Raw genomic sequence first — 22,943 nt, 5'->3', positions numbered from 1 at the left:
CACCCAGCGGTGCACAGGGATTACTCCTGGCTCTGCTCTCAGAAATGACCCCTGGAAGTGCTCAGGGGACCATTTGGGATGCTGGGAATTGAACCCGGGTTGACCGTGTGCAAGGCAAATGCCCTATCGACTATGTTATCACTCCAGCCCCCCCAGAATGTTAATTTTATTATTTTATTATTATTTCCCCCACCCCTTCTTTTTGATTCACCATGAGATACACTTACAAAGCTTTCGTGTTTGAGCGTCAGTCATAGAGTCATCAAACACCCGTCCCTTTACCAGCACACCAAATTCCCCAGCATTCCCCCATCCTTACCCCCGTTCCAACCCTTACCGTGCCTGTGTGATAGACACTTTCCCCCATACTCTCTATTTTGGTTACATTTGATATTTCAACGCCAGTCTCACCACCTTTCAAACCTGCTGAAAAGGCAAAGCTAGACAATTTTTTTTGTATTGCTTGTTATGGATAGAATATAATGTCCAGGAAATTCTGTGTTGTTCTCTTCCAGGACTTTTAGTTTATAGTCTCTTGATGAGATTACATGGCTCCGGGGGTGATTTGTGGGTGTGACTGCCAAGCTACTGGAAAACTGGGGACCTGAGGGGAAGAGTCCCAGTCCCTGTCCAAGTGGACCTGGAGCTCTCAATCACGTGTTCCTACCTACCTCCATGCTACAGGCCCTAGCTGCATCTTTTGATCTCGTTCAAGATTTATGGGTCTCTGAAATAAGGCCAATAAGTGAGCTTACATAGCTGAGTCGGAAGTGGTTTGTGGGTGTGGCTCCCATATACCTAACTTTTGGCCATTTAATTTCTTGGTAAACTTGCCCCAAGTTGTTGGAGTCTGGCCAAAAGCACAGCAGCAATTTTGGGGTATCTGAAAGTCTGAAGACATCGTCAAGCTGTTGATGCACTCGCCCCGCAGGTACAGGTTGATCTTCTGGTGACACCATACCCCCATCAGGGTTTATCTGGCTCTGCACTCAGGGATCACTCCTAGCGGGGCCTCCAGGGACCTTCTGGGGTCCTAGGGATTGATTGAGTCCATGTCAGACGCTTGCATGGCAAGCACCACACCTGCTTTACTATTTCTCTGGCCCCATTACTTATCTCTGTACAGCGTCTCTCTTGACCTTTATTTCAATCTTTCTGCCTCTGTGCTCTTGTCCCTGCTGAGTTTCCCCTTATCCTCCCGCTGTCCACAGTCCAGATACCTCTCCTCCACGAAATGCTTTTAGGCAGGTCTGCCTGCTCCTCTGAGCTTTACCTGCTTCTTGCCCAACCTTCACTAGATTACCTTTGGCAATCAATCACGTTCTATTTGGTGAACTGATCTTTATTTTTAGGTGCTTCTCCTTTCTCTGTAACTGCCCTCCCCTCACCACATCTCTGTGTAGGTGTGTGCACGAGCTACAAAAGAGGCCTGTGCAAATAAAACCTAGATCTGAACAAAACTTTAGAATATGCCAACAGATTCTTTGTGCCACTGTGATTCATTTGTAATTCTTACTTCTGGTCTTGACTTTCCTCCCTGAAGGCAGGGGTCTTTGTCTTCTGCCAGCCGCTGTACTGACCTCCCCTGCAATGGCCTTTCTTACCTGTGAAAAGCTGAGTACCTCTTTACAATAGCCAGAATCTGAAAAAAACCTGAGTGCCTAAGAACAGATGACTGGTTAAAGAAACTTTGGTACATCTACACAATGGAATACTATGTAGCTGTTAGAAAAGATGAAGTCATGAAATTTACATACAAGTGGTACTACATGGAAAGTATCATGCTAAGCGAAATGAGTCAGAAAGAGAGGGATAGACATAAAAAGATTGCATTCATCTGGGGAACATAAAGTAACAAAATAGGAGATTAATACCCAAGAATAGCTGAGATCAGTACCAGGAGGATTACTCCATGGCTTAGAGGCCAGCCGGGCATTCTAGGGGAAAGGGCAGCTCAGATAGAAAAGGGAGCACCAAATAAAGGGTGTTTGGAGGATCCTCCCAGGAGGGGAGATGCATGTTGAAAGTAGACTATGGACCGAATATGATTGCCACTCAATGCCTCTTTTGCAGACCACAACACCCAGAAGAAGAGAGAAAACAAAAGGGAATGCCCTGCCACAGAGGCAGGGTGGGATGGGGGGGATGGGGATGGAAGGGATACTGGGATCCATGGTGGTGGAAAATGGGCACTGATGGAGGGATGGGTATTTGATCATTGTATAATCGAAACCCAAGCATAAAAATTTGTAAGTCTACAACTGTACCTCATGGTGTTTCACTAATAAAAATTAAAAAAAGAAAAAGAAAAGAAAAGCTGAGTGCCAGCTGTGACTGCTGCTCTTATGAGGGGTCACTGGCCCAAGGTTTACTGCCAGTCTTGAATTCTGCTCTGTGTTCTAACTACTGGGCATGGTGGTGTCTTGCTCCTGGACTGGCAACCTGCCTTCATTACTTCTGTTTCTCCATTTTTTCCTCAGATGCATATTCCCATTCCTCGAGTGAAAATGGAGGCAAGTCTGAGTCAGTGGCCAACCTGCAGGCTCAGTCCTCCCTGAACTCCATTCATAGCTCTCCCGGGCCCAAGCGTTCCACCAACACCCTGAAGAAATGGCTGACGAGTCCCGTGCGCCGCCTCAACAGTGGGAAAGCAGATGGAAACATCAAGAAGCAGAAGAAAGTACGGGATGGCAGGAAGAGCTTCGACCTGGGATCTCCTAAGCCTGGGGATGAAACAACCCCACAGGGAGACAGCGCTGATGAGGTACTTTCCTACCATGAAGAACATAATCCCTCCTAGGCCTGCTGCCCCAGGCACCAGCGCCAGCTCCCAGTCCTTGATCTTATTGGGCCTTCTTTGTACATGGCAGTTTGCTTTGTGAGCATTTCAAGGAACGGTAGCCTCTAGAATATCCTGGAATCTAACACGATTCTGCCAGATTGGAGATGGGAGCCTGGCGTGAGGGGAGTGAATTGGTGAGGTGACTTTGTACCTTGTAAAAACCCTTGAGAATGAGGATAGAAAGATGGAGATCCTTTCACTTGGAAAGCAGAAGACTGTGTGGAGACAATTTTGCTCTTTGCATGTATTTCACGCGTTGTCATATGTTGAAGGAAGCAGAAAAATTCAGATTGCTTTAGAGAGAGTTATGATTAACAGGTGTGAGTAGATAGTAGGATGAGTTTTGATTTAACATTGATGCTGACACTGCAATTTGTATTAATAAAACCATTTCCAAATATGAGCCACTGGTGTTACATGCTAGCATCAGTGTGCTAGGAGGAACTCGGTGGGGCACGCCCCATGATGAAATGAGTCGTTATCAAATTAGATGGACACAGGGACTGGAAGGCTATAAGCAGCTGTCTGACCTTACATTATGGTGAGACTCGGGTGTTAGCCAAGAACCAGACTGGACAATCTCTAAAAGTTCCTTCTGAAGCTAACAGTCTGCATCTAAATATGGTACTTTTGTTTAGTCTGGAAAATGAAATAGATCTTATCTGGCTAACATACTCTTGTCACTTATGTGGTTGAGAAACTCTTTCTGATGTGTAACACACTGTAATTTTATGCTCCCTATGTTTGAAAATAGCTACAGAGTGGAGCAATATGCAGGTTGGTTTAGAACTCTGTCTGAAACTTAAGAAGTTAGGCCCTTTTGACCACTCTTTGAATTTTCCCTTCCCCTGATTGCGTAGTACCCCCAAATTGCCAGGAGTGACTCCAGAAAATAGAGCCAAGAGTAGTCCCTGGGTACCCCTGAACACAGCCCCCCCCCAACAACAAAATTCTACGTCCTAGGGTTAGATATTATTTCAGTGGCAGAGCACATGCCTTCATGTGTGAGGCCTTGGGTTCAATCCCCAGCACCACTAAAATAAACAAACAAATAAACAAACAAAAAACCTTTAAAGTCATGTAAGTCCTAAAGCATTGGCATCTTTATATGAAACAGTGATTAATGATGCTCTTTTGTTCCAGAAGAGCAAGAAAGGTTGGGGTGAAGATGAGCCAGATGAAGAGTCACACACACCTCTCCCTCCACCTATGAAGATCTTCGACAATGACCCTACCCAGGACGAGATGGTAGGTTGAAGGAGCACCGTGTCCTAGATGGGATTGCATTTGTGTGCATGATGGGGAGTGGCTCTCTCCCTTGTTTGTTATCTCTCAGGCCATGGAAGTCTGTGAGGATTGGATTCGTCCTGTGTTTGACTGGGATGCCCAACAGCAGTGGTCCTGCAGGTCTGACTCCGCTCTGGGCCTGGGAATGGTGTGTGGATTCTCAGGGCGGGGCTCTGCCCAGTGTCTCAGCCTGCAGTGCAGGGTATTGGCTCTGCCTTTGGAAGCAGCAGATTCCAAGGGGAACTGTTTGTCTCAAAAAGAGAGTGCAAAGCAGTCCAGGTCATGGTCTCTTCACTGTACCTGACTGTATGACCTGGGTTTCAGTTGATTGTTTTCACTATGCTCAACTCCAAAGTCCAAGTTAAGGCAACTTCCAGTCAAGTCTGGTGCAGTGGAAATTCTGCCCACACAGCATGAGGGATAGAGATGCTGCAAAGAGACGAGTCTGTGTTAAAAGTGGAAAAACTTATTTGCCAGGTTTCCCAAGTCCTTCGGAATTCCCCAGCTCACCATCAGGCCAAGGCTCAGTGTGGGTGTCCACCAGCCCCAATCAGGTGCCTATCCAGATTGCTCTGGAGCAGACGCACGTCCATAGTGTTTGTAGGCACAGAGCCGAGGCTTGGGAGCTATATTGGCTGCTCCACTTGCTTTCTTTACAACTGTCAATTCATTGCATTTTTGGTTTGGTTTTCTGTGCTTTAGTTTGGTTTCCTCCTGGCCCATTGGGCCCTAGAGGTTGAAACGATGGTTTTAGTTTTTCAGTCTTGTTTGGTGGTGGCTGTGGTGGTGGTGGTTGTATAGCCCCACTCTGGGGTCTCTTTGTGCTCTGGAGCACTCTCACCTTGCAGCGGGTCACCTCTTCTAAGGTGGAGCACCAGCATGCATGGCAGAGGCAAATCCTTACTATACTGCAGAGCACGCAATTCCGAGAGTATCTTGGCAATGTTTCTGGTGAGATATCAGGGCTGGGTTTAATTCTCTCTGCTTTGCATGTGGATATTTAACCTGCAGACATTAGAAACCCCCTACACACAGACAAATGTGCACGCACACACACACGCGCGCGCACACACACACACACACCACCACCACCACCATCACCACCACCACCACATACTCACATATCACACACACTCACACACCACATACACTCACACACCACATACTCATAAACATACCACACATACATTACACACGCACTCACATATTACTATACCACATACACACACACCCCCACATACACACAGAAACCACAGATTCAGAGATAGGGTGATAATTAAGCTGTGGTTGTGCTCTCTGTGACTTGCCATGACAAATGTGCTGCTGTGGCCCCTCCTGGGGTGGTGTCAGTGGCCCTGGACTTTGACTTGGGGAGAGGAGTGGCAGGAAGCATGCATGATGCCTATCCCAGAATCCCACAGGCATAAATGCCTGTGTTTCACACCAAGATGAGAACAAGACCGAACCAGATCTTTCCTTATTATATGAGTTTGTGTGTGTGTAGGGGTGGGGGAGGGTATATTATGATACTTCTGGATTATTTTTAACTGAGAATGCAGACATACTTACAGACATTTACCCCCTTATCATAGCCCAAAGTAGGTGGCCGGTAAGTCCCTTTTAGATACAATGATCCCTCTGTCCTGCTATTTGGTTTCTGTTTTTGATTTCTTGGGATATTTGGAGAGGTAAAACTGAACTTTGGGGTTGGAGTGATAGTACAGCAGGTAAGGCGCTTGCCTTGATCACAGTAGACCAAGATTCGATCCCTGGCATCCCATATGGTCCTCTGAGTCCACCAGGAGTGATTCCTGGGTGCAGAGCCAGGAGTAACCCCCCGAGCACTGCTAGGTGTGGCCCCAAAATAAAAACAAACCAAAAAAGACTGAACAGAATTCTGGCAGAACAGAGTGATGAAGATCGTTTTTACAATCATATAAAAGAACTTTAAGTGTCCCCATTATGTCTGAATGCACTTCATTCTCCTGCCAAAGCCCTGCAGAACAGTGTTCCAGTGTGGACATCTTATAAGAACTTCTGTGTTTAGGGAAGTGGGGCTGGGGCAGGAGGAATTCAGTCCATATTGAAGGTCTCCCTTCACTGAGACAAGGAGCATCTCTCTTCTTTTTAATTAATTTATTTTTTTACTTTTTGGGTCACACCCGGCTTTGCACAGGGGTTACTCCTGGCTCATGCACTCAGGAATTACTCCTGGCGGTGCTCGGGGGACCATATAGGATGCTGGGAATCGAACCTGAGTCGACCATGTGCAAGGCAAACGCCCTACCCGCTGTGCTATAGCTCCAGCCCCACATCTCTCTTCTTTAGACACGTTGGAAGTAGGGGCCCAAGCTTTCTTACCTCAAAACAGTGGGGGCAGCCCTTCCTCTAGCCCTTGTGATCACTGGGGACTGTCGCTGCCTCATGGTCTCCTTGGAACTCAGCTCCTCCCAAGGCCAGCCTCAGTAATGCCTCTGTGACCCTGCTCTGCTTCTCCACACCCCTTCCCCACCTCAGCTCCCTTTTTCCTCACTTGATTCCCTCACCTGCCTTGAGCCTGGACTTGCAGTTTTGCTTCCTAATCACTCCGCCTTGTTCCTTGCTAACCTGCTTTTCCTCTGCTGCTCAATGTCTTGCAGTCCTCCTCTTTGCTAGCAGCTCGGCAGGCTTCCGCCGAAGTACCTACTGCCGCAGACCTTGTCAATGCAATAGAACAGTTGGTCAAAAGCAAGCTGGTAAGTGGTGGATGCTGGAGGCAGTTCTGCTTGGGTCTCACCTCCGTGCAGCTCCTGGGGGCTGGCCCTCATCTGCCATGTTCCACTTTGTGCTGAATCTCATTCCTCCCATATTATTGTTTCCAGTTAATTATGGGTTCTAAAGAGCTCTGCCTCTTTGGGGATGTGGCTCAGTAGTTCAGCACCTGCCTCACACTTGGGAGATCTGAGTGCCACCCCCAGGACCAGAGCAAGTGTGACACCCAGAAATCGCCATCACCACGAAGTCCTCCATTTTGCTTTTTCTTAGGAATAGGCATGAAGAAACATTTCCTTGACTGGATTTTGGGGCAACATGAGGTGTACTCCTGGTGGTTCTTGGGAGACCATATGAAATTCCAGGGATTGAAGTGATGTCAGCTATGCTCAAGACAAGCACCTTACCTCCTGATAATCTCTAACGCTTCCTTGATTGTGTTAAGGCAACATTTTTTTTTTTTGCCCTTAAGAAGCATGTCTTCTCTCTTGTGACATGAATGAAAGTTGAAAAATATCCAAGACAAAATAGCTTGTCCCCGTAAGCTGGGCCACTAGCCTATAGGCAAGTGGCATTTGGACCATCAGTGAAATGTTTCTAGTAGCCCTGAAATGAATTTTGCCACTAAGTCACAGAATTAGATCTTTCATAGTGAATTTTTTTATTCTGGAATTTCAGATAGACTTCTAGCTTGCAATGTTAATTGCTGAGTAAAAATTATGAGGGAGATGGGCAAAAATGTGTGGCACCACACCACAAAAAAATTATGGGGGTTGATACATATCTCTATCTGAACATGGAGAACAGAATACAAGCCATTGAAATTGGCTTGAGTGACTGTCTCGGGGACCAGTGAGATCATTGCAAGGGGTTAAATGAGTTGAGCTGGTCCAGGGTTTGCAAAGTCTGGGGAAATGGTCTTTTATGGGATAGAGCTGGTCCTCTCTCTCTTCCAAGAATTCTGTATATACAAGTGTATCACTATAGGAAGATAATTCAGAATAGTTTCATTTCCATCCTCCTCATCCATGTTACTCATTTGGTTGTCCCCCTCCCCTCAGCCCCCAACTCTCATTAGGACAAATATCTGTGCTTCTGCCAGACTTCTTTGGTCAGTTCTGTTAATGGGCACCATTTAGGTCCTTCTCCACTTCGCCCCGGAATTAGAAGGAAATGAAGGGTGCTCTTAAGTTAAAGCTGTCTGATCATAATTTTGATTATAGTAACTCCAGTTTTGAAATTCCAGCTAATAGAGTGCCAGTGAAATTTAGCTTACATGACTTTCTTCTTTCCGTCTAAATGTCCTCCCTAATTTGCCCAAAAGAATTTTTTTAATGAGTTGATGTTTTTGGTAACTCCTCCTCAAGTTGTCCATTGTTCCCATTTTTCCAGTCTGTGGATGGAAGTTTGGGTGCTCTCATTGGCACTATATTGACTTTTCAAAGTATACCTCTCTGACCACTTCTCACTTGCTCTCCTTTATCTCCAGCCTGATAACACACTCTTGTCTCAAAATGCCATAAAATTTTTTTCCTAAAAAATTATCCTTTCTATTGGTCATAGAATAGTACTGGAATTAAAATGCTTGCACCTGACTTCTTTTTGATATCTGGTACCACCCGGAGAGATCCCTGAGCATAGAACCAGAAATAAGCCAGAAGTGAACCCTGGCCACTGTGTGTGGCCCTAAGACCAACCAAACAGATTATCCTTTCTTGGAACCAGAACAAGAAAAGCAAACTTGCATTGCACATGGTTGACCCCAGTCTTCAATCCCCAGCATGACATATAGGCCCCTAAGCTCTGCCAAGAGTGATTCCTGATCACAAAGCCGGGAGTAAGCCCTGAGTACAGCTGGGTGTAACTCAGGAACAAAACAAATCTTTTCTACTATTCAGGAAGGATCTATAGAGGACCCTCCAATCTAATAAATCCTTGTGGCATATGCTGGAGACACACAGTTTTTAAGAGTGTTACATTAGCAGAAACCTGTTCATTGGAACTGAAAGGAATAGTGATAGGAAGAAAGGATGAAGAGTTTCCAAAAGTTCTGTAGGCATGACCTGGGCTCATAAAGCCATTCAGCTGCTGTAAACATGCACTATCTTCAGTTGCTGTCTCTCACTAAAGAATTACTGAGAAAGTATTAACATGATTGGATGGCAGAATTTTCTAGTTGACTCAGGTGACAGAATCCTTTGTCAGGTATGGCTGCATATGAGTAAATAAAGTGAGAGATTTTTGGTGCCATTGCAAAAGTTTTAGTGATCTGAACTCACCAATTTATTTGTGGTTGGAGGAGGTGGTGCAGGGTTGTACCCAGCGATGCTCAGGGGATACTCCTGGCTTTCGTACTCAGAAATTACTACTGGCAGTGCTTGGGGAACCGAATGGGATGCCAGGAATCAAATCCAGGGTCAGACATATGCAAGGCAAATAAATGCCCTACCTGCTGTACTATTACTAAAATCCAAAACCTAAATTGTTAGTGTCTATAACTGATGTCTCTGTATTGCTCCAGGCTCTGAACTCACACATTCTTATATGAAAGTTATGTAGAAACAGATACTTTGATTAAACTCTTAGCCAGTGACTAGAACAATAGTAGCAATAGATAGGGCACTTGCCTTGTATGTGGCCTTTCTAGTTTCAATCCGTGGCACCCTAGATGGTCCCCTGAGTCCTGAGAAAAGTAATCCCTGACTGCAGAACCAGGAGGAAGCTCTGAGCACCACTAGGTGTACCCACCCCCTATAAAACAAACAAACAAACAAACAAACCCCTCTTAGCCAAATACAACTATCAAACGTTTATCTACCAACAAAGTATTTCTAATATTTTATGCTAATTAACAAAATTTTAGTATTACATTTATAGTCTGAGCTATTGATTTGGTCCCTTCACATGCTAAATTATCAGTTTTTAGGATTACAGATTATTTACAGAGCATTTGTTACTTCTTTTGCTTTACTAAGCACTACTAGTTTACCATCATCTACAAATCTACATGCCTCTATTTATGCTGATGTAGATTTTAAAATAAATTTAGATCATATAACAGTTTGTTAAAAATCATCCTCTCAGGAAACTAGAGAAATAGGCCTTAACTGTGACCCATCTGAGTTTGATCCCCAGCACCCTAAGGGCTCAGATCACTACTGAACCCCACTAAAAGTGATTCCTGAGCACACCACATGTGGCCTGAAACCACCATCAATTACAGTGGGAAAGACATTTGCCTTGCATGCGACCAACCAAGGTTCAATCCCTGGCATCCCATATGGTAACTCCAAGTACTACCAGGAGAAATTTCTAAGTGCAGAGCCAGGAGTAACCTGAGAATTGCCAGCTGTGGCCCCAAAACAAACAAACCATAAAAGTCATCCTTTTTTTAAAACAAAGTCAAAGTTTTCAGCAGTGTAGATAGAAGTAAAAAGGTATCATGCGGAGTGAAGTCAGTCAGTATGAGAGGGACAGATACAGAATGATCTCCTCTGGTCTCATATGTGGGACTTAAAGATATATACAGGGCAGCAACAAAGATCCAAGGAAACGTAATGGGGGAGCTGACACACTCAGTTGAGTTGGGGGTGGGCCAAGGGTGGGGAGGAGATATGTAATGGTAATGGAGGTGGTGTCAGAATTATGTTCATTAGAAACCGTATTTGGGGTGGAGGGGCACACCTGATTATGCTCAGAGGTTACTCCTGGCTCATAATTCCCTTATGTTCAGGAATTACACCTGACCATAAGGGATGCCAGGAATCAAACCCAGGTTGGCTATGTGCAAAGCAAGTGCCTTACCCACTGTACTATCACTCTGGCCCAATGATTAATAGTATTGTAAACCAAAAAAAAAAAACGTTTTTTTTAAAAATTTCTAATAAAAAAATAAACTTCTGTAGTTTTTTTTTTTTTAAGAATCATCCTTTCTTGGCACTGGAGGTTTTGTTCAAACTGTAGAACACATGTGTGGTGTGCTTGAGGCCCAGGGTTCCATTCTTGGCGTGGCCTGACCCTCTGAAATACTACAGAGGGCCCTATGGCGCACTGCTTCCAGTAGCCCCCACAACAGTCACAATCAAAACCCCCAAATCATGTTTTCTTTCACATTCTCTTATCACCTGGACCTGGAAAATTACTGTAGACCATTGGCTTGCTTTTCCCTACCCTGACCACTTTCCTGCCTTCATCTGGCCCCAAACAGAAGTGGGGCAAGAGGGCTCAGTTATTCAAGAAAGGTTATTGAGATACAGAAAGAAAATAAGAAACATCTATTTATCTCACTGTTTTAATATGGTTGTGTGCATGTGACTGTTATAACTTAATGACACTGATGCTACAGAGCACAGGTATATAATTTATAAAGTAGTTACTTGTCTAAGAACGGCATGACCAAAACCAAGTTTACTCATAGAGGCCTATAATTACAGTTTGTGAAATCACTGGTCTATAAGTAAAGGACACACACACACACACACACACACACTCTCACACACACACACCAATTAACATGAATTAAGTACTCTCATGCTTTATCAACTATTCTTCCACCTACCCTTTTCAAACTGGCTTACTCTGCTCCAACCTCACTTTTTTCCTCACTGTCCCAAGACACATGGGAGAACTTTTTCTCCCTCCAAATTTCAAATTTCTATTTATACTGCTCCTTTTCTCTGCTCCCTATAGTTTTTAATTATCTAAAGCCTGTCTGAAGTTCCACTCAAATCTTATCTCCCAAGACTCTGCTTACCAGCCAGGGATTTCCCAGGCCCACCACAGCCAGGGATTTTCCAGGCATGTGGTTAAGTTGCCTTAATCTTTTCACTTTCAGCCTACCTCCCCGGTTAGATGATTTGTCCTATAGGACATAATTTTTCCCTCCTCTACTAGCAGATAGGAAACTTTGACACTTAGACTTAATAAGTAAATCTGCTTCCAAAAGTCTGTCCTTTCCTATATTTTGGATGATCTTTTCTTCCTCTGACTATTGCTTATCCAAGCACTTTGGGGGCTCCCTACAGTCGCTAGTTTTGATCATTGGGACAGGTGATAAACATGTGAGTGCAGATCAAAAAGTCCCTTTGGAAGTAATTTTAGGGGGTCTAGGTCAGCTGTAGTTAATTGACCCTTAAGAGATGCTCAACAATTGGGTGAACGGTCCACCAATGGCATGTTTGCCATTATAAGGCCTTTAACTTATTCAACTAATAGCAATTTCTTGAAGACCTATTGTGAGCTTTCAATGGCCAGAATCTGGAAATAACCTGAGTGCCTGAGAACAGATGACTGGATAAAGAAACCATGGTACATCTACACAATAGAGTACTACACAGCCATCAGGAAAATGAAATCATTCAAATTGCTTATAAATGGATTAACATGGAGAGTATCATGCTGAGTGAAATGAGTCACAAGGAGAGGGATATACATAGTATAATTTCACTCATTTGTGGGATCTAAAAACTGTAGTATAAGACTATTATGGAAGGACAGTAGACACGAGAGGCAGGACTGGCCCACACTTGGAAGCTTGCCACACATTGTGGGGAGAGGGTAGTTAGAATAGAGAAGGGACCATTATAACAATAATAGTTAGAAATGATCACTCTAGACAAGAACTGAGTGCTGAAAGTAGGTAAAGGGGAAAACACGATAACTTTCAGTACCTGTATTGTAAACTGTAATACCCAAAAGGAAAGAGGGAGGCAAGGAAGGAATGGGAGAAAGAGAGTGAGAGAGAGAGAGAGAGAGAGAGAGAGAGAGAGAGAGAGAAGAAAAGAAAAGAAAGTGCCTGCTACAGAGGCAGACTGGAGGTTGGAGGTATCAGGAGGGAAACGGGGACACTGGTGGTGGAAAGTGTACACTGTCAAGAGGATGGTGTTGGAACATTGTATGACTGAAACCCAATCATGAACAACTTTGTAACTGTGTATCTTACAATTATTTAATTAAAAAATAATTTATTTGACTTAATATATAAAACCGGGCTGGAGTGATAGCACAGCGGTAGGGTGTTTGCCTTGCGCACAGCCAGCCCGACCGAGCCAGGTTCGATTCCTCCGCCCCTCTCAGAGAGCTCTGCAAGCTACCGAGAGTATCTTGCCCGCACAGCAAAAGCCTGGCAAGCTACCCGTGACATATTCAATATGCCAAACATAGTAACAACAGGTGTCAAAATGAAGATGTTACTGGGCCCGCTCGAGCAAATCGATGAACAAATATATAAAACCAAGCCCTTATCATGGAAAGGTATAAGGAAGCAGTGATTTGGTTTCATGAAACTTTACTCTTTGGTCTTTGAATCTCCCTTCTCTTTCCTTACATTCCAACCTCTACCCTGGGGTAGCACCTGGGCAACAGTGGCTGCTTCCTCAGGCACCTCTGGGATTGGGGTTGCTATTCATATGCAGTTACACAGAAAAGGATGAGATCTACAATCAGAGATCTAAAATTTTGGAGTTCTTACTGAACCTGAAATACAACAGTGTGACTTCTGTCAAAATAGCCAGGGTGTCCCCCAGAGGCTGGGCTCACAAAAGGACAGTGTACAGATCAAGGGGACTAACAGCTCCTCTGGACTCAAAGCTCTTCAGACCACACCTGTCACAAGTATGGGTGAATCGCATGTAAGAATCTGAACTTGGCATTTTGAAGTTCTCTTAAATCCCTGGAAGGGTACCAGGGGAGCAAAAAGTTCCATGAGATCCATAGTATTTGAAGGGAAGGTAAAGAGACCACAGTGAAGAGCATGGAGACGTTCAGAAGGGATGACTGGTAATGGAGCTGCACCACAAGAAGACTTGCTTGGACGTTCATGTTCCAGAGGACATGACCTAGACCTGTGGGTGGACGTTGTCTTAGTTCAGTAGAAGACACACTGATGAGGTTCCTTCCAAATGATGGAGTCTACTCTATTTTACAGGAGTATCTGGTGTTCTTGGCCTTTGATCTGAGCTTAGATTCTTTCTGTATTCTTTTTGGGGTGCTGCTCAAGCAATGCTACCAAATTCTACACTTAGAATTTATTTAACTCCCTCGCTCTTCCCAGAGGTCATAAATCCCTCTGTCTGTGTCCCAAGTTGCGATCCGTGTTCTGTGGGCACGCAATTGGTCTAGCCAGCCTTCTTGCTCCAAGAGTTACCATCTCTGCTGTTTGAGAGCTGTTGGCTAGCAAGTGAGGGGAGTCTTCTCTGCTCACCTGCACTGAAGAGAGAGATCCTGAAATTTCCCCCAATTCTTCCTTTGGGGTGCCCTGTCCCTGTTTCAATTAAAGAACACTTGGTTTTTGTTTGTTTGTTTGGGAGCCGGAGCACAGGGCCCAGGCAGGTGGATCGGGCAGCGGGAGCCCGGGGCGGGGGGGGTGGGGGGAGTCCTCAAGACAGGCCCCGAACATCCCACACACTCCTGGGCGAACAACAGTCCTGATCCTCACAGCGGAGAGCCTCCAAGAGAGAGCATGTCAGCACAGTAACAACAAGTTTCAAAATGGAGATGTTACTGGACCTGCTCGAGCAAATTGATGAGCAACGGGAGGACAGTGTTTTGTTTGCTTGGGAGCCAGGTTGGAGTGGGGGTGGGGTGCTCACTCCTCCAGGCTCTGTTCTCGGGGGCTGTTAGGATCAGACCTAGATCTCCTACATGCCAGTATGTCCCCAACCGGCCTATTGAGCTCTTTTTAACCCAGCCTTGATCTTCAACCAATGTTTATCAAGACAGGATAGCAACTCCCTCCCCGAAATAGAGCTAATCTACTTTTTATGGAATTTGTATTAAAGTATTATCTTTAACTCTGAGCCAGAAATAAGATTTCCCTTGGCTTTCCCTGCATGATTTTTAATAAAGTTGTTCATGTTTCCTGATGAAGAGGCTGCTAGTTGTGTGTGTTTGTAAGGCATCAGAAGAGATAGACTATAGTTATACTTCTTACTGTGTAGTCCTGGGCAAATTATTTCATCAACTTGGGCTTCATTTTAACCTCGTTTTCAACCATAACGAATCTGTTCACCATCTAATCTCAAGAGCGTTTTTATGACTTGGCCAGTTGTGAACTTGCTTTGTAAATTGATAAGGAGCATCATACAAACAGTAGCTCATAGCCACCTCATATTTATTGTGAGGGCCATGGGAAGGGCACCATATCATTTTTTTTCTTTCTGCATGACATGATGATCTTTGCCTGCCTTGTAGTCTCATCCTGGGCACAGAGACACTTAGCTTTTGTCCAGCGATAGACTGCTGGTTAGGTGATTGTTGCAAGATAATAGCTTCAGTCTCATCTGCTTTCATTCCTCAAGCATGAGAAACAAGAGCTTCCTGTCCACGTGATAACCTAGTGTGACTCTGAACAGTTCCACTTAACAGCATTCCTCCTCCTGTCTACAATGAGAAACTGATTTCCCTCCCTGAAGTGGCTGTATTCTCAGTGGCACATCCTAGTCAGTTATCAGATGATACCAGTGGCCCTTGCCTGGTAGTCCTCTGCACTTAGGGAAGGGGCTGCCAGGACTGAGCTTTTACTGGCCTCCTGGGACTGTCCTACTTGCCTCAGCAAGACGTCCTGTTTTTCCTGCTCCCACAGTAGCCCATTTCCTGGCCAGCCTGCGGCCACGTTCCATGACAGGCCTGGCTGCACTTGTGAGTACTCTGCTCTCCTTGATGAACCCGTGTGCTTTGTCAATTGCAAGACAGAATGAGTAGGATTTCAGAGTCCAGGTGGGGAGAAGAGGAACTTGGCTCCTAAGCACATGCATGTTCTCCCTTGGGGAGGTGCACATTGTTTTAGGAGCTGAGTGTCCTTCTGGAGAGAAGATTCCTGAACTCACTCAAGGAATAGTTTAGATTTACATCAAAATAATGGTTTTCCACCAATTTGAAATGTCATTTGCCTAGAAAATCCAGTTTTTATACTGAAAGCTAAAGGCTACTACTATAAAGCTATCTTCCCAACCTCTATGCTTAATTTCCCTGAGAATGAGAATGTTACATCTATATGTTTCTTTCCAAGAACAGCAGAAGAATTTCTATGAAAGGATGGGGCAGCTAAGAGGTTGGTGTGGTTGGGGCAGCTGATCCAGTACCTTACCCATTACCTCAGGTCAGACCTGACCTCTCACCAAGAGTTCTGTGATAAATACTTAGAGATCTGTCTTACTCCATGCCATGTGCTAAGGTCAAGTGCAGAACATTGCTTAATAGAACTCTCAGTCTAGTTTAATGCTCAAGATCCCCTCTTGATAGACTATCAGCCATTTCCTCCTAAATTTCAGTTTGACATCCCTCTACTTGACATCAAGAGATAATATTCTCCTTAACTAATGTTAAGGATAACATTAAAAATAAATCTTTTAATGAATCATTCTGACTAATAAAAATAACTATTTAATCAAGTAAATATCAAAGTGACAGCAGTGTAATCAAAAATTATGTCACTCTTATTATCCTTTAGGAAAGATTCAGTGTTGAAAATCAGAGATTTTTGCAGCCAGCCCGGCTGAGCCAGGTTTGATTCCTCCGCCCCTCTCAGAGAGCCCGGCAAGCTACCGAGAGTATCTCGCCCGCACGGCAAAGTCTGGCAAACTACCCGTGATATATTCAATATGCCAAACACAGTAACAACAAGTCTCAAAATGGAGACGTTACTGGGCCCGCTCGAGCAAATCGATGAACAACAGGAGGACAGTGACAGTGACAGTGACCCTTTTGAAAGAATTAATCATTAAGTATATGAAATGTAAACCCTGTTTTCCTTTACTATCACACATGTGACCCCAGTTCACATAGCACATAATCATTCACCAGCACCCATCCTACCCTTTTTCAGCCTGTACTAGGCTATCTTCAGCTTCGGGGCTGACCACAATAGTCTTACAACGTGACCCTTTACCCACAGTGCTACCTCTGCCATTGTGTTCAGCAAAACCTTTCACAGTTCTCAATATTCAGTTCAGCCATTGCTTCTTCCATTAAGTCTTTCTCTCTCCTCTCTCACTAGGGCCATATCATCCTGTTGTCACCATTCGTGGTGCTTCTTCTCTCCAAAAGAGTACCTGTTTTGTTTAAATTATGGAGGACAGAAGCTATATTTATTCATTTCTCCAGTGCTTTGCAAGTATCAACTTGTGTTAGATATTTGATCACTACTTGCTTGATTATAAATAAATGAGTAATTACAACTCCATGCAAGGAATACCATACAGAGGTGTATAAATGGCACTTAGAGACCACAGGAGGAGGATGTTTTCTGGGTAATTGATTTAGAAGTCCACAGACAGGATATGTTCTTGTTTTGTTTTGTTTTGTACATGAGGCTCTCCTTGGCAAGGTACTGGGTCAAGCTGAAGGAAGCAGTACTTTAAAGTATCATCTAATCCCATGACAGCACCCTGTTTCCCACAATGGTAACAGTAATTAGGTGTGCTGAAGATAGTGACCACATTTTGGTCATGACTCCAATTGTACCCCCCATTGCAGTGTGAGACCATTGGCAAGGCTAGATGTTTCAGAAATGTCTTGCATAAATATGTAACCAGCACCCCAGGGTGAAATACCCTTTCCTCCACAGTCATCTAGATCTGACCATAATAGGTCACACATTGGGCCCTCATGTGGAACTTCCTATAATCGATCCAGGGCTCTGATATGATCCAGTGTACTAATGGATGGGAGATAACCAACATGGAGACAGAATATCTGTCCATCCACTAGAGCTGTAAGCGGAAGATAAATAGATCTGAAAAATATTTCCAAACATCAGCATACTTTCATAGACATTCACCATAGAAACCATATACTTGGGTAATATGTCAACTTTAATGGTTTCCTCTCAATATTGTAATATTTTCTGGGTAATGTCTCCACCGAATAAAAACCTCTGTCCCATGAAGAGATAGTTTGTATGTGGTGATTTTCCACGAATTCTACAGAGTTTCATGAGATCCTGGAGTTGACCATGCACATTTCCACACAGCAATGGGACATTGCACTTCTTGCACATTTGATTCTTCCATTAAAATTTATTTAGCGCTCATTCAGCTGCTCCATCCATTGGTCCAGCTCCTTGGTGAATGCCTTGTCCTCGGGAGTTGGCCCAAGCATGGCATAGTGGCCACACACAGCTCACAGCACTTGGGCTGTCTTGCTCGCTCTCCCACTCCACCCCCCCCCCCCCACTTCATGCTTCCTATATGGTCATTTTTAGCATGGTGACAGCCAGCCTCCATATTTAGTCTATTTTTGGTTCCTATTTACACCTCTGTGCCCTGACTTTGGTGGAGGTGAAGGGCACACCTGACAATGCCCAGAAACTATTCCTGGCTCTACACTCAGAAATTACTCCTGGCAGTGCTGGGGGACCAAATGGGATGCTGGGGATAGAACCTGGGTCAGCCATGTGCAAGGCAAGCACCCTGTACTCTCTGCAGCTTCTGCTATTGCACTTCTATTGCTCTCTCCATGTTGGTCTACTGAGGTTATTGTGGCTGTTGTGTTGAGCCGCCAAAGCACAGAAAGCCCCCTGAGACTCTGTAGCCCTCAGCTTACCCACCCGCCACCATGGACTGTCCCTGCCAGGAGCAGCACGGTCAGTCCAGGTCATAGCTTGTCCGTTAGATCAGAGTATCTCATCTAGGTAGCCGGAGGGTGTCATGGAGCATTCCAGAATTACTATGTTAATTGAGGCAGATCAACCAACATACAGCCTAACCAAACCCTTTGGTGTTTCTTCCTTATTTCCTGTCTCTGCCCATTTCAGTTCTACCCCCAGAGAGTTCTTTCCCAGAAGCAACTTGGGTTTCTGTGCTCCTGTAATAGGTCAGGTAGGAAGAGAAGGAGCCGGATTTCCTGTGTGATACTATGGACTCCTCAGATCCCTTTATCCCAGAGAAAACTGGAGCTTGGATCACAGAGGACCAGGCTAAATGGTCCTCAGGGGTGCTGAGAGGCAGGATGGAGGCCTATTTTTCAAATTGCCACCAGCCAACATCCTGTAGAAGAAAGGCCACAGCGGGGCAATGGGGAAGCGGGTGTAGAAATAAAAGCGTGTAATCAGATCAGTCGCCAGCTGGGAGCATCTTCCTGGGGAGTCTGTCTCTGGCGAGGGCACCAGGGAACATGTCACATGTCTTTGGAAGGTCTGCCTGTCCCCTGTCTTGTCAGTCGTCAGCACCAGACACTCTCATTTCCTTAATGACTAGGTACAGATCCTGAATCTGTAAGTTTAGCTAAACTCTTCTTGACCTTTCTGTGCTTTTAGCCTTATGCCTGCCTCTCTGAATAAGAACTTTTGTGGTTGGTTTCTTGTTCTATCAAATGCCTTCATGGAGGGTTAAAAGAAAGTCCCTCCCTTTAAGCTGAAAGACCCTGCACTCTTCTTTGCAGTTTCTGGTGCTGGTAACCAATTCCTGTGTGGCCCATAGTCTAGTTTGTTGAATGGGAGCAGGGAGTGGGGACAGGAGATGGACACCTCTCCCAGCAGTAATGTTCTCATTTCTCATCTTTAGTGTTCCCCACATTTTCCCTTTGAGCACCTTGTCTTTGTAGTGTTTCTTTTATCTGGACTTTCCCTTCTTCTCTTTTGTCCTAGGTTTAAATACAACAGCCATGAGAATTAGTAGCAGATACTCTGTATGCATGTCATATAAGGCATACAGGTTTTTTGTCCTCAAGCGTTGTGACTTTAGGATTAATGTTTTTTTTTTTCTTTTTGGGTCACACCCGGCGATGCTCAGGGGTTACTCCTGGTTCTGCACTCAGGAATTACTCCTGGCGGTGCTCAGGGGACCATATGGGATGCTGGGGATCAATCCCGGGTTGGCCACATGCAAAGCCAACGCCCTACCCGCTGTGCTATCACTCCAGCCCTAGGATTAATATTTCTAAGACTACTAATGTGAAACTTTCGTCTTTACTTGCAACAGCAATAGTAAGATATGTATCTTGTATGGCTACTCTGGATTTATCACCTATAAATGTTTTTGAGTTGTCTTGACCTTGATCTCCAATCTTACTGTTTGTCCATTGCAGTGGCTAATTTATATGATGAAATGTTAAGTGTCACCATATGATCATTCTTCTAGGGCATTTATGAAAATGTTAAGACTGATGGCATACTTGAGTCTCTGTATAATTAACTGTTCCATCCCTGGGGGTAGAGGAGACTTGCCAATGTACGGCAGTTTAATTTTACAGGCGGTAATAAGACCTGTAAAATTAAATTGTGTGTACCTCAGAGCAGTGATCTTCAACCACTGGACCACAGACTGAATCTCGTCTGCAAGTGCAGAAAGGTTGAAAACTACTGGGCTACCACCGTGTTTATGACTGATGTGCAGAACAGATGCGGGACCACAGGTGTAGGAGACAGAAGAATGCTGTTTGGGAAATCTGTAGAAAAGAGACATCTGATCTATAAAGAGTGACGTGTAGGACTATTTTAGGTGACTCGCTTAAGATCATCCAGTGATTATTGGATCAGGGATCAGATCTTTGGTTCCTTTACCATTTAGCTCTTAGTAAAATACATGCAGAACTTTTTGATATGTTTCCCAATTCTGTAGTGCTTTAATTAGAATGAATAAAAGTAATAAATGAAAGAAACTCCTTGGTCCTTAACAAAGATGTTTTTAGAAAAAAAGAGTAAATCTATTTCCCCTTCTTATCTATAGTCCATTGACCTCTTTTTAAAAAATTGCAGCTGATTTAACCAAAGCCGATTGTACCAAGCTTGTTCTATCATTGCCCCCTTTTTGTCACATTGTATTTGATGGTCCTACCACTGATTGTCTTCTGTAATTGCTTGTTTGGTGTGTGATTGCGATGATTAGCTTCACCCTTGGAGGTCTTGCTCAGAGATAGCCATTGACAATTTCCATTATGTCCAGGAAATTGGCAGCACAGAGCTGCCAAGTGCATCCTAATTGCTAAGGAAGCACAGCTGGCTGTGGGTGAGGGTGGGGGTTCCATGCTGCAAGAGGACGTGGAAGCCCCCAGTGTCTGAGTGCTTCACTGAGGTGGGGTAGGAAAGCCTTGCCAGGGCGAGGGTGGGGAGTCAAGGGCAGGGAAGGAGGTGAGGACTGCAGGGTTGACTTCTCAATGTGCCCTTCTCTGAGACTTTTTGTTTTCTCATTTCAGAGTCTGGAAGGAGGCTCCTATCGGGGGAGTTTGAAAGACCCCACAGGCTGCCTGAATGAGGGAATGAGCCCTCCCACACCTCCTAGAAACCTGGAAGAAGAACAGAAAGCCAAGGCCCTGAGAGGCAGGATGTAAGTGGTGTCCATGGTGTGCATTCTGGGGCATGTGTATGGTGGTCAATGGGCAAAGGACTCAGGAACTTTGGGGGAGAATGAGGATTAGTTCCCCTCCTCCAGGTGTTTGCACTGCTGTCATTCTCTCTAGGATCTCCATAGTGTGGCACTGATGAATAGTGAGCTGCTGTGGCACTGACTTCACGAAGTTGGCAGAAGCTGTCAGTGACAGACTATTGTTCTAGCTGTTAGAAATTGGAATAATGCCGATGGAAGGGAAAACACCAACACCTGGTCAGGGACCAGGACATAGAGTCAGTGGGTCTGGATAATCTCAGAATTTACAACAGAGAGTATGACAGAGGTTCCTGAGGTAAAGGAGCAGAGGGCATTGCCTGTCACTGTTTCCCCAGTTTTTATTTTGCATTAGTGTGTGGATTTAGTACCTAGAGAATCTCCTCTCTGCATTTTGAATGGATAGGGTAAACACAGTTCTTTGCCCAGTCCAGTTCACAAAACTCCATTCAAGATTTGAGTTACCCACGTTCAGGTGAGAACAATCTTTTACTGAATTTAGAAGATATTAGATAGCATTAATGCAAAACCACCGTCACTGTCACTGTCACTGTCCTCCCATTGTTCATTGATTTTCTCGAGCAGGCCCAGTAACGTCTCCATTGTGAGACTTTGTTGTTACTGTGTTTGGCATATCGAGTACATCACGGGTAGCTTGCCAGGCTCTGCTGTGCGGGCGAGATACTCTCCGAGAGGGGCGGAGGAATCGAACTCGGGTCGGCCATGTTGGCTGCGTGCAAGGCAAACGCCCTACCCACTGTGCTATCGCTCCACAGTCCTCTAAAATTTTAGTTTTCTCACTTAGGGTTTGAGGCAGTTTTGGAAGAAGAGCTATGAGTAAGTGTGGCCATAACTTGATGTGTGAAAGATTGTAAGCTCAGAAATAATTGGGTAGATAGGTTTAAAGGCCAGGTCCTGTTGCTAATTAGCCTGTCCTCCCCCTCTCCCCCCCTCCCCACCCCTCAGCTAACCCAGCAATACTTTAACCTGGTCCTAGACATGAAAATTAGCAAAAATAAATGAGGCTAGGTCCTTCTGTTATCTGAATATAACAGAATGTTTATTAATTTTCTATGGAAATACAGCCAGAGCTTGACTTAAGCGCCAGACTTTTCACACTTTTCACCTCATAGTGACATATAAACTCTCCAGCTTCTTATATCTCCCCATCAACACTCAGAGAAACCCCAGGAATGGCACAGAGAAATGTCATCCTGAGGAAAATGTCCTAGAAATTATACAAAACTGATAGCTCCTTAGTATCTCTGGGTGATTTTGCAGAGATGAGGAAGATTGGAGCAGAGGTGCCGTCTCATCAAACCACCACAAACTTCTATCAGGGAAATAAAAGCTTCTGTAAAAGAAGTATCCTGTGAGGTGGCAGGGCCCTGGCCTGTCACTGCTCCTGTGACCCAGGTTGAATAAGTCTGTGAGCAGCCTGTAGGCCATTGCCCTGCTTTCAGACATGACACTGTATGATTCTGCTCTAACGGTGAAGTTTGCTGCCACTTTCACCCACCTTCTTCATTTCTTCTCCCTCTGCTGACTCTCACCCAGGACTATCCTCCTCACATTTTGAGTGATGCTGAAAATCCAACTGTTTAAACGCCTCATTCCCCTGCTGTCTGTGGTCTTCATTAATGACCACAGTGGAAGACAGGATGTATAATGTGTTGTGGTCATTCCTGTGTGACTCTGGGGACTGAGGGACCCAAAGACTCAGAGTCTACTCAGGAATAAATGTG

The 22,943-nt window shown here is 44.7% G+C and overlaps 1 protein-coding gene and 1 pseudogene across 20 annotated transcripts in view; one reads left to right on the top strand and one right to left on the bottom strand.

Moving 5' to 3' along the window:
- Positions 1 to 22,943, top strand: part of KALRN (kalirin RhoGEF kinase) — a 792,058-nt gene that overhangs the window by 702,840 nt on the left and 66,275 nt on the right. For 13 of the 20 annotated variants that reach the window (XM_056127408.1, XM_056127415.1, XM_056127407.1 and 10 more), the window contains 4 exons: positions 2,481 to 2,764; positions 3,986 to 4,090; positions 6,769 to 6,864; positions 21,011 to 21,141. In XM_056127408.1, the coding sequence (XP_055983383.1) occupies positions 2,481 to 2,764; positions 3,986 to 4,090; positions 6,769 to 6,864; positions 21,011 to 21,141 (616 nt within the window). The remainder of the gene's footprint in view (positions 1 to 2,480; positions 2,765 to 3,985; positions 4,091 to 6,768; positions 6,865 to 21,010; positions 21,142 to 22,943) is intronic. The other 7 variants (XM_056127411.1, XM_056127405.1, XM_056127430.1 and 4 more) reach the window with 3 other exon arrangements.
- On the bottom strand, positions 17,137 to 22,538 carry LOC130035826 (serine/threonine-protein phosphatase 2A catalytic subunit beta isoform-like; annotated as a pseudogene).

This window comes from Sorex fumeus, unplaced genomic scaffold (assembly GCF_029834395.1).
Source record: "Sorex fumeus unplaced genomic scaffold, SorFum_2.1 ptg000063l, whole genome shotgun sequence".
NCBI lineage: Eukaryota > Metazoa > Chordata > Mammalia > Eulipotyphla > Soricidae > Sorex > Sorex fumeus.
The sequence above is the reverse complement of the archived record's forward strand: the minus strand, read 5'-3'. Positions and strand labels throughout refer to the sequence as shown.